This window comes from Jaculus jaculus, chromosome 13 (assembly GCF_020740685.1).
Source record: "Jaculus jaculus isolate mJacJac1 chromosome 13, mJacJac1.mat.Y.cur, whole genome shotgun sequence".
Taxonomy (NCBI): domain Eukaryota; kingdom Metazoa; phylum Chordata; class Mammalia; order Rodentia; family Dipodidae; genus Jaculus; species Jaculus jaculus.
The window spans coordinates 2,118,021-2,130,330 of NC_059114.1; the positions used below are offsets into that span (position 1 = coordinate 2,118,021).

At 41.0% G+C, this 12,310-nt stretch overlaps 1 protein-coding gene across 1 annotated transcript; it reads left to right on the plus strand.

Annotated features, from left to right (window-relative positions):
• Positions 1-11,053: 11,053 nt before the first annotated feature.
• LOC101603464 (putative olfactory receptor 2B3) lies at positions 11,054-11,995 on the plus strand. The gene has a single exon (XM_012951798.2). The coding sequence runs from the start codon at positions 11,054-11,056 to the stop codon at positions 11,993-11,995; it is 942 nt and encodes a 313-aa protein (XP_012807252.2).
• Positions 11,996-12,310: the final 315 nt, after the last annotated feature.

The window sequence follows — 12,310 nt, forward strand, 5'->3', positions numbered from 1 at the left end:
GTGTTATTTTCAGTTAACCTGCACTTGTATGTATGGTATATTTAGAAATGCTGAAATAATTCTATTCCATTTGGTACACGTTACAAATGTAACATGCTTTTAAAAAATATTTTATTTACTTATATATGAAAGAGAGAAAGAGGGAGAGAGAGACAGAGAGACAGAAGGAGAGAGAGAGAATGTCTCTGCTAGGGCCTCTAGCCACTGCAAATGAACTCCAGACACATATGCTACCTTGTGCATCTGGCTGTATGTCCTGGGGAATCAAACCTGAGTCCTTATATTTTATGGGCAAGTGCCTTATCCATCTCTCCAGTCTCAGAATGTAACCTTCTTAAGCAGTACCAAAAGGACATAAGTTATGATATCTACTGGTCAAGCTAATCAAGTAAAATAGCAATGATTATAGTACCATCATTGAGCTTCCTCTCAGTACCGACTGAGAGACAGGACACCACTCTGCAGTTTGGTTTCCACAGGCAGCAGGCTTCATTTCATGCTCTACACTTCACAACGAGTTTATCTGCCTAATCCATGTTGATATCATTAATTTTTAATGTATGTTATAAATCTTCAGTAGCAGATATATATGCACACTTTTCATATTTTAATGAGATCATGTATCAATCAGAATAAAGGGGAAATTGTGTGGATACTTTCTTACAGTCCCTTTAAATATTATCAGCATGAATTTTGGAGTCAGTGTTAGGAAAAGGTCCTAATTAACAACAAGCTGAGAAGCTTTTGTCTCAATTGGAAAAGCAGAAATGCCCTTGTAAACTAAGTGAGAGTCACTTGGAGGAAAATTATTTTGCATTTTAGAAATAAGTTACAAGTTGATTTCACCAGCAAGCAATATGAATAATTCATTAATATAAGTTTCACATGAAAAAGATTAAATATATTTATTATAAAAAGTTATGACTTAATAAGTCTTATAACTTAAGAGTTGAATGCCCAATTTAATTCTTGACAATAAAGTTTAAAAGTTGGCAATGACACCAGTTATAATTTATCATCACAAATTCATGAACTTGTGATTATTTAGTGTTGAACTGTTATGGAAAGAAGTATGTAAGTATAACAGGTACTTCCTTGTTGATGGGTCAAAACACCTGACAAAAAGCCTGTTGTGGGAAGGGAGGTTTTTATTTTAGCTTAAGTCTGGAGGGAAAATTTCATCATGGTAAGAAAGCATGGTAAAGCAGAGGCTGGCATCACATCTTGCCACATCAGCTGGGAGGAGGCAGCAAGAGTGAGTTGGCTAGCTGAATGTCAAGAAAAGCTGGACTAATGAACTTCAGGTTCTGTGCCCCATGACATGTGCCAGTCAGGCTCCACCTCCTCAACTGCCACCAGCTAGGGACTGAGCATTTAAAACATATGAGGCTCTGGGTGGGGTGGGGGGGGCATTTCACATTCAAATCACCACAGTATGATTGTGTATAATGAAGAATATATGCATACATAAACAAAGCATCATTTGGAATTTGTAGCATGATCAAAATGATCCCTGAGTGGAAAGCTACTAATAAGAATTGACTGCAATTATCAAATTGTTGAGAATAAGTAACTATTGAGTGCTCAGAAAAATATGTGACATTGCTAATCACAACCTCCAAGGCTAAGGGAACATTGCAGAAGTGAGGATGGAAAGAAAGTAAGAGCCAGAGTCTGGGTAAAAGCGCTTGGAATTGCTGTCTTATGGTTATGAAGTGGCCATTGCATTAATTAACAATTGGCTTTTCACAAAGCCTGCATACTATTGGAGCCCATCAACATATTGTCTAGTTTGTGCTGTTTCCACAGAGACTAAATCAAGGGAATTCCTTAAATCCCACTATGGCTAACTCCATGAAGCACCATTAATAACATAAAGAAATATCTCCCTCTTATGGAGTAGGCCCCACATCCAGTCTGAGAGCAGTTGATCGCCTCTTAACAGTCATGCCACTATTGCACTAGACAAGTCTTGCCTAGCTGGTTGGTTATATTGCCTTCAGGATATTAGCTGGATGAGATTGTTGAGGACTTTGTTCTGCCAGCAGCCTGCACAGTACTTTCTACCCTTCAGCTCCTGCCTGATTTCTCAGTGCCCTGCAACCAAAGCAAGTGCTGTCTTCAACAGTAGTTTTATCATCTAGTTCTGGCAGGCAATCAAGAGCACTGTCTTGTCTGTCAATAGTCTGCATTGTTGGGGTGCCTCAGTGACCTCCCTGAATAACAACTCACTGCAATGCATCTCACAGCTGGCCCTGGGATTTTCCTTACTCACTTAGACAAAACATTGTACAATTTTTAAAAAAATTATTTATTTATTTGAAAGTGACAGAGAGAGAGAGAGAGAGAGAGAGAGAGAGAGAGAGAGAGAGAGAATGGGCACACCAGGGCCTCCAGCCACTGCAAACGAACTCCAGACGCGTGCACCCCCTTGTGCATCTGGCTAATGTGGGTCCTGGGGAACTGAGCCTCGAACTGGGGTCCTTAGCCTTCACAGTCAAGTGCTTAACTGCTAAGCCATCTCTCCAGCCCTGCACAATTTTTTAAAGTAATAATCATAGTACATTTCTAAAGAAGTTCCAACAAAAATTAATACTCTGTTTTCAAATAAATAGGAAAATAGTTTTGTTTTTTTTTTGAGGTAGGGGCTCACTCTAGCCCAGGCTGACCTAGAATTTACTATATAGTCTCAGGCTGGCCTTGAATTCATAGCAATCCTCTTACCTCTGCCTCTCGAATGCTGGGCTCAAAGGCGTGTACCACCATGCTTGGCTTGAAAATAGTTTATTCTTAAACAAATATAAGTCACCTTGGTTAAGGTGACAGACCCTGTGTGACAGCTCTTCAGTGACAAAGTTAGGAGAACTTTTACAAGAAAGATAAAAGGTTGTCAGAAGTCGATAAACTCATCAAATGCATTCCTGGGGATATTAGTTAGGTGAGTCACAGCAAAGTGTGGAAATCATTGCTGACTGTTTTGTGCATTTATTTATTTATTTTTTTTTGCATTCTTAGCATTAGGGGTGGGGGAGACTAGAGATCTATTAAGTGTAGCCATGCATTCCAAGATATTTTTGAATATTCATGAGGATGCAAGGTAAGAAAACAAATGACTACTGAAGGGACCAAGATAGCCCAAGATAACAGTTGCCCTTAAAATTTCATCTGTCTGCAATCATGGATTCCACTCAGCAACAGTTCAAGGGTCTGTGGGATTGCACACAGTTATGGCTTCTTCAGAGAACGTTGGTCCCACAGAAGCAATTATGTGAACATAAATAGAGACAAAGAGTCTGTGACATTCACAGTTCTTTGTGAGCGTGGAGTGGGGCACACAGAGCCCACAGAGGATGATGAACCGTTTCTTAGCTGCCGCTGACAGCCTCCCTCGAGGAACACTTGCTGTACTGCTGCTGTAGTGACTAGCCTGAACTACTGAATTTCAATGAGGATATTTCATTGCTAATTTAAAAACTTGTTGACACAGTCATTACTATTGCAGTAATGACCACAGTAAAACCACTAAAAACTAAATCCGCCCCCAAAAAGAGTGTGCCCACACAGGTGCACATTTGTTAAGAATCATTTTTAACTTGACTATGAAGAATGAGAACCCCAGCACTGGGGAGGCAGAGGTAGAAGAATCGCTGTGAGTTTGAAGCCACCCTGTGACTACATAGTGAATTCCAGGTCAGACTGGGTAGAATGATACAGTGAAACTCTACCTCCAAATAAAAAAAGAAAAAGAAAAAAAAAAAAAAGAAGAACGAGAACGGGGTATGGCTTCAGCACTTCAACACTCGACAGAAAACATCTGAGTTCTAAGAAGTTATGAGTGTGGCCCCTGCACAGCTTACAACCCAGACTGTGTTCAAGATGGGACATGAGCACAATAAATTTATGACCACATTTTGGCCTAAAATCTTCTTTCAGGATGTAGACAATATATAATGTAGAAATATGATAGTGCACTGGGGAGATGGTTCAGTGGACGAAGCATTCGCCAGTCAAGCTGGAATTCCCAAGTTCCACCCTCAGGCCCCATCTAAGAAGCTGTAAGCCGTGGTGGCTCAAACCATAGCATCCTCATGCTGACTTCTAGATGGGAGGCCTCAATGGGAAACTTGTGGTGAGGACAGCAGAGAACAGCAGAGCACGAATCCAGAGCAAGAAAACTTACCTCAAATGAGGTGGACAGGCTAGGGCTGACCAGAAAGGTGTTCTCCAACTTCTCTACATGTGCACCATGGCACACACATGCCCACATTTATACACACACACTCATATACAAATACACACACAAATAAGTAATAGTAATATTCTATCAGTTAATTTGATTATAAAATGTAAATTCTGAAAGCTAGTATTTATGTAGGATAGAACACCCAGTATTTATTCATTTACCTTTGTTTTATATTCATGCTTTATTATTTTTATTGCATGAATCATCCATCAATATTTAAAAAGTAAATTTAGTTTTCATTTTCCACCAATTCTTCTATGATCAGCTTCATCAAATTATAATAACAGTATTCATTCTCAGCAACCCGTGTTATTTGGGAGTTTCCCCCCTCCAGTTACTGATTTTATTAAATGTTTTGTTTGAGTGGTGTCCACCCCAAAGCCCTTTGTTTTCTCTGGATGTTTCCCTAGAGAACAAGGGAGTTTACTATGAGAATACATAAAGTTCTATTACTCCATCCTTAAATTTCTCATGTTTTCTGTTATTCTCATAATATGTTTGCCCTAGGATTTGATGACTTTGTGTTTCACACTTCCAGGAACAATCAATCTATGTCTCAATCCATAGAGATCCATGCACCTGGAGTGTCCAGTCACTGTAATAAATTGCAGGGTGTATTCTTGTCTAGTCCTGTGTGTATTTCCAGTTACATTTTCATCAGAGTGTGTCTTAATACACTTCCTCCATTTTCATCCCACACAGTCTTAGTATTTTCTTATTCGTAGCGCCTTTAGGTTTATAGATTAGTAAAAAGTCAGAGCAGAGCCGGGTGTGGTGGTGCATGCCTTTAATCCCAGCACTTGGGAGCCATAAGCTCAAGGTCCCCCTGAGACTACAGAGTGATTTTCAGGTGAGCCTGAGCTAGAGTGAGACCCTACCTCGAAGAAAAGAGGTCAGAGCAGAGCTAATAGTGATTTCACATGAGAACATAACTCTGGATGGATTGCAGACAAATCAATTCATCAAAAATTTTAAGCACATTTTTAAAAGCAAATGGTTCATTAAATATTTCATACTTCACTTAGGTATTTGTATTTATGGAAGTTTTCTTTATTGAAATTTATTGAAGTTTACTAAGTTACAGACTGTGGAAGAGCTTCAAGTCAAAGAGAATCTAGTTGTTCCTGGAGACACTCAATAAGATTCCTCCAAGATTTAGAAAAAGCCACCTGAGGGCTGAGGAGATGGCTTAGTGGTTAAAGTGCTTGCCTGCAAAGCCCAAGGACCGGAGTTTGATTCCCCAGTACCCATTTTAGCCATCTGCACAAGGTGGCACATGCATGTGGAGTTTGTTTGCAGTGGCTAGAGGCCCTGGAGCACCCATTCTCTCTCTCTTCCTCTTTTTCTGTAATAACTAATTAACTAAATAAAATATTTTTTAAAGAAAAATCCACCTGAAATATAATACTCTGTCTTTGATATACATTAGACAGTGCAACCTACACACATTCATGACCTCTATAGCAATTGTATTTTTATTTACCTCATTTTGACAAATATCTTTCAAAAATGGCATTATGAAGGAAGATGCTTACATTTTCAAACATCCTCCAGACAGAGACACTGTAGTCCAAATGATTAGTGTTTAAGGTATGGAAATAAAACTCCTGGTCTCCAGTGGCCACAGGGGTGGGGTGTGTGGAAGCCTCAGTAGGAAGATGAAGGGAAGAAATATGAAGAAGGCTTTGTGAGTGGGTTGTGTGTGTGCTGTTCCCGACACCTCAGGGGAATTGTCACTCAGGCCCCTCGGTGCTCCTGTCCCCAGATGAGGCAGCTCAGCTCCTGGGGACAGAGCTCTCTGAGAAAATGCTTCCTGTGCACAATTAGTGACTTGCCAGGCGAAGTTGGTGGCAAACTCTTCTGTTGTTGGGTGTGCTTTGGAATAACCTGATTCTGGGGCTGGAGAGATGACTCAGTGGTTAAGGCATTTGCCTGCAAAGCCTAAGGACCCTGCTTCAATTCCCCAGGACCCACATTAAACTAGATGTACCAAGTGATGTATTTGTGTGGAGTTTGTTTGCAGTGGTTAGAGACTCTGATGTGCCCATATTCATTCTCTCTCTCTCCTGCTTGCAAATAAGTAAATAAATAATTAATTAAAAAGAAATAGCCTGGTTCTATTTACCAGCACACTGCACACTCATTGAAAGCAAAATGCCATTAAAGAGGAGCTTGTTAGAATCTGTGACTTGAGGAGTCTGGCTGGACACGTTCAGGGCTGGAAAGCTTGCTCAGCACCAACGGTGCTCTGGGTTCAAACCCGGCCCTGAAAACAGCAGCAGTGGTCACCATTAAACCATTGCCTTCACGTTACCCTCAGCTGGCCTCTCTGCCCTGCGCCATCCACGTCTGTCAACAGAACGTGCTGGAGAAGGGAGGATAAGGCCAACCTCCAACTGCTGCCACATTAATTCCAGAAGTGGGACATTTTTTCCTACTAAGAAAACAGCCCAGTGAGACAGAAGACCACTGAATACAAGCCCTGGAGAGGGGACACGTGAGAGCCACGTCATGTTTAGAGCAGTAATAGCTTAAAGATCCACAACTCAGAACAGGGCTTGGTCATCATGGGACATAGTTGAGGTTCATGAGGCCCACTACACATGAATAAAAGTGAAGGGTGGGCTGGAGAGATGGCTTAGCGGTTAAGTGCTTGCCTGTGAAGCCTAAGGACCATGGTTCGAGGCTCGGTTCCCCAGGTCCCACGTTAGCCAGATGCACAAGGGGGCGCACGTGTCTGGAGTTCGTTTGCAGAGGCTGGAAGCCCTGGCGCGCCCATTCTCTCTCTCCCTCTACCTGTCTTTCTCTCTGTGTCTGTCGCTCTCAAATAAATAAATAAATAATTTAAAAAAAAAAAAAGTGAAGGGTGACCCACTCCACCTGTTCATCTTTCTTATCCAACCTCTTCAGCTTCTTTTCACCACAGATGCCACCAGAGCCAGGAATGGGTGGGGAGACTAAACTATTTCTCTTGGAGGGATAGCAAGAAAGTTCAACAGTGGTGGGCGGGGTTGTCTAGGCTGTGGCTTGTTTTCTCTTAGGTTATAGAGCAACTCCATTTTAACTTATTGTGATGATTATGCAAATGAGAAGACAGGAAAGAGGGCAAATGTACCTTTCTGGGAGTAATGTTTACATTACAAGAGAAATAAGGTATTTTCCTTACTCTGAAGGCAACCTTGGCTCATGGAGCATCTATAGTGAATACTGACAGCTTTACTCACTATCAATAATAAGTTATTTTCTGACAAAAGTTCACTGATTAATTTATTGTTTTCCCCATCTATTAGCATCTGCCTCAATGAGAACTAGTCACCTGAAATTATTTTCAACACTGTTGTATATCAACTTTCTGCCAATTTTACACATGTCCTCCTGGGCAGGGGAGGAAGTCAACAAGTCTAGGGAAAAGGTTACAAGACTGCCCTAAAGATACAGGATGGGAAAACAATGGCTTGGGGGAGATTCTCTGACTGACCTGCCTGCAAGTCACGTAGTGTGCTGGAGACTGTGACCAGCCAAACTGCCTGCAGGCTGGGCAGTGAGCTTCCGGGACTCGTCACCCATGCTGCGGTGGGGTTTTTGGTAATGCAGCTGCCTTTGGGTCATTCATGCTCCTGTCAGCAACACCACACTCTGTTCTCTAAGTAGCCTCAATATAATCATTGGTTCACTAAAACTGGTTTTGGTGCAATTGCTCTGTCGCCTGAGCTCTATTTTTGGTGAATAAGATATGTGTTTGTGTTGCCTTAAGGAAGAATTTCCTGCAACAAACACACACCTGTAATAAAGTACTCTTTACATTAGTTATGCTCTGAATCAGGTTCAAATACAGATAGTATCATAAATTTAGTTTTCCAAGGACTGTCCAGTCAGGTAAAATAATAAATCTATAAGCTTATTAACAAATATTCATAAAGGATTTATGAGATATTTAAATATATAGTCAACTATTTGTGTGTGCATGTGTGTTTTGCCACTTCAAGTGAATTCAGCTTTACACAGTGGTTTTGAACTCAAGCTGGCAATCAATCAAGCATCTTAAGTGCTGATCCATGTCCCCAACCCCAAAGTTTGAAAAATTCTAATGAATACCTTCATAATTTTTTAACTGAATACTATTCAAGAGAATTGGGTAAGTAAAATGACAGTTGCTTTTAAAGTTCATGCATGTTATTTTTGTTGGTTTGTTCATGATAGGGTCTTGCTCTAGCCCAGGCTGACTTGGAATTCATGATGTACTCTCAGGCTGGCCTTGAGCTCACAGTGATCCTCCTACCTCTGCCTCCCTAGTGATGGGATTACAGGCATGCATGCATGCTATTTTTAAAGTTAGTGTTCTTGGATAAAATTTTTATTACTACATACATTCACATACTGTGCATTGATAATATCCAATCACCCTTTTCCCAGTTCCCTCACCCCCTTCCCTCTAGTTATTTCCATTCTACTTCAAGGCTAACATTTTTCCAGTCCCAACGTATGAAAGAGAACATGAAATACTTGTCTTTTTGTGTCCAGCTTTATTTCATTTAACACTATGTCCTCCAGTTCCATCAATTTTGCTGCAAATTATAGAAGTATATTATTCTGTAAGGCTGAATAAAACTCCATTGTGTACATGTACTGCATCTTCATCATACTGTTATCCATTGATAGACACTTAGGCTTGATTATCGATTTTCAAGAAAGACTAGAAGATGGAGAGGTCATAGTGCCTAATATACATGTGAAATTCACAGAGATTATAATTTCAGGGAGTCTTTTCTAAACTTATAAATATCTTCCTCAGGGCTGGGGAGATAGCTTAGTGGTTAAGGTGCTTGCCTGCAAAGCCAAAAGACCTAGGTTCAATGCCCCAGGACCCACATAAGCCAGATGCACAAGGTAGGACATGCATCTGGAATTCGTTTGCAGTGGCTGGAGGCTCTGGTGTGCTCAGCTCATTCTGTCTCTGTCTCTCTGCTTCTCTCTCTAAAATAAATAAATAAAAATAAAAGTATTTTTTAAAAAGATATCTTCTTCATTTTCTTCTAGGACCAAATAAACTTCTTCTTCTTCTTTGTTTTATTTTATTTATTTGAGACAGAGAATGGGTGCACCAGGGCTGCTGGCCACTGCAAATGAACTTCAGATGCATGCACCACCATGTGCATCTGGCTTACATGGGCTCTGGGGAATCAAACCTGGGTCCTAAGGCTTTGCAAGCAAGCACCTTGACTGCTAAGCCATTGCTCCAGCCCTAAGATCCTTTTTATAATTGATCTTATTTTGGTCTCTCACCTAAGCCAACCTCAAAAACAATTGAATTTCAGACTGGAGAGATGTGAACAGAAAAAGAGAATGCAAATATTGTGTTTTCTCACTCGGTCTAGGTGTGTCATGTAGTGTCCTTACGCCACGGATGTACTTATAGAATAACTGTCATGTCATTGAGGTGCTGCATTTGCTCCCCTCTTACCAAAGAAGGGAAACACATCTGTGCTCAAGGGAGAATGGTAAAGCAAGATAAAACCTTCGCTGCTTGTTTCCTCTTCCCTGAATAATGCTTTAATCAGCTGTAGGTTTGCTGTTGTGAATGTGACTTTTAGCTTAAAAAAACAGAGGCTATTACTGGAAAGGTCAAATTAATTTGAAAACTTAAGTAAATCTCTGGGTCCAAACTAAGATTTTTCTCCTTTCTTCGGATAACAGTTACCTAGCTCTCAAAACAAAATTAAAAAAAAAAAAAAAGTAGCTGCCTACAATCAGTGGGTAATAAATAAATTTCCAAACTCATAAACTGGCCATGATGACATGTGTCTATAATTCTGGCACTGGAGTAGCAAGAGGATCAGGAGTTCAAGGACATCCTCAACTACTTACTGAGTTGAAGGCTAGCCTAGGCTACATGAAGCTCTATTTTCAAAAATCAAATCAATTGGTCTGGAGAGATGGCTTAATGGTTAAGGTGCTTGCCTGCAAATCCTAAGGACTCATGTTCAACTCTCCAGGTCCCATGTAAGTCAGACGTGCAGGGATGCAAGTGTGCAAGGTCGCACATGTGCACAAGGGGGAGCACATGTCTGGAGTTTGATTGCAGTAGCTGGAGGCTCTGGGGTGCCATTTCTCTCTCTCTTGCATAAAAATAAAAAATAAAAATAAATCAACCAACCAACCAATCAACCAAACAAACAGAAACCAACAATGGGAAACTTTTGTCATAGTTTTACTATCTCAATTATATTTAAGGAACTAAAGTTGAAAATACCTAAATTCTTTCATGATTACAAATACTTTAAAAATAGTTGATTAAATCTGAGGGCATGACTCTCTAGAGAGGCTATGATTACTCAACTACTTAGAAGTGGGAAGAGAACACAAGCTTTCTCCTCAGATTATAGCTACCCTAGTGCTTTTACTCTTGTTAATTTGCCAATAGTGCCTTGCAGCACTGCTTTCTGAAAGTAACTGATTCCAGGTCCCTGTGTCATATCTACCAAACAATTATTTTGGCGGTATGTTGAACTTTTTTTTTTTTTTTTTTTTGGTTTTTCGAGGTAGGATCTCACTCTAGTCCAGGCTGACCTGGAATTCACTATGTAGTATCAGGGTGGCCTCAAACTCATGGTGATCCTCCTACCTCTGCCTCCCAAATACTGGGATTAAAGACCCACCACGCCCAGCTTTTGAGCTGATTTTCCTTATGTTAACCAAGTTTATGAATGTTATGATTGGATGTCCAGTACATAAATATGTTTCTTTTTAATATTTGAAACTCAAATATTTTCCCCACTTTTTTTTTACTATAGGTGAATCAAGTTCAAAAGAATGTCAGTCACTAATGACAGCTGTCCTGAGGAGTTCATCCTCCTCGGCTTTGCTGACTGTCCTTGGCTGCAGCTCCCTGTGTTCATTATTCTCCTGGTAACGTACCCCATGGCCATGATGGGAAACATCGCCATCATTCTGGTGTCCAGGTTAGACCCCCGACTCCACAGCCCCATGTATTTCTTCCTCACCAACCTCTCCTTCCTGGACATGTGTTACACCACGAGCATCGTGCCTCAGATGCTGCTCAACCTGGGGACCTCCACAAAGACCATCAGCTATGTGGGGTGTGCAATTCAGCTTTATTTATTTAGCACAATGGGGGCCACAGAGTGTCTCCTCCTGGCTCTTATGTCCTTTGACCGCTATGTGGCCATCTGCAGACCTCTGCACTACACCATCATCATGAGCCAGCGCACCTGCATCCTCTCAGTGTCTGTTATGTGGCTGTGTGGGATGACCTTTGCTGTCTTTGAGGTCACTCTCACACTGCAGCTACCACTGTGTGGCATTAATGAACTGGACCACTTGTTGTGTGAGATTCCAGTTCTGATAAAGACCGCATGTGGGGAAAAGGAGGCCAATGAGCTTGCACTGTCTGTGGTCTGCATTTTTATTTTGGCCATTCCTCTGTGCTTAATTCCTGCCTCCTATGCTAGCATTGGACGTGCTATATTCAATATGAAATCTTCTGCAGGAAGGAAAATGGCCTTTGGGACATGCTCCTCTCATCTCATTGTGGTTCTCTTATTTTATGGTCCAGCCATTAGCATGTACCTCCAGCCCTCCTCCTCCATCACAAGGGATCAGCCCAAGTTCATGGCTCTGTTCTATGGAGTGGTGACTTCTACCCTGAACTCCTTCATCTACACCCTGAGGAATAAGGATGTCAAGGGGGCATTAGGTAACCTGCTGAGGAGCATTTTTATTTCAAGTAAATGACAAGTGAAATAACAATTGGAGTAGATTTATCTCATTTTCTCTGAAAACCTCCTTGTCTCATAATTAAGTATCACATTATATTTTCTCCTATAAAGCATACTGTTCTTATATTCTCTCTAATCATGTTAGGCAAATATTATTTTCAGTTAATGTACCTGTATGAACACTCTATTTAGACATGTTGAAATAGTTATGTTCTGGGGTTCAATTCCCCAGGACCCATGTAAGCCAGATGCATAAGGTGGCTCATGCATCTGGAGTTCGTTTGAAGTGGCTGGAGGCCCTGGCGTGCCCATTATCTCACTCACTCTCTCT

Coding starts and splice junctions, on each gene's coding strand:
- LOC101603464 (XM_012951798.2), top strand. CDS start 11,054: ATGTCAGTCACTAATGACAGCTGTCCTGAGGAGTTCATCCTCCTCGGC.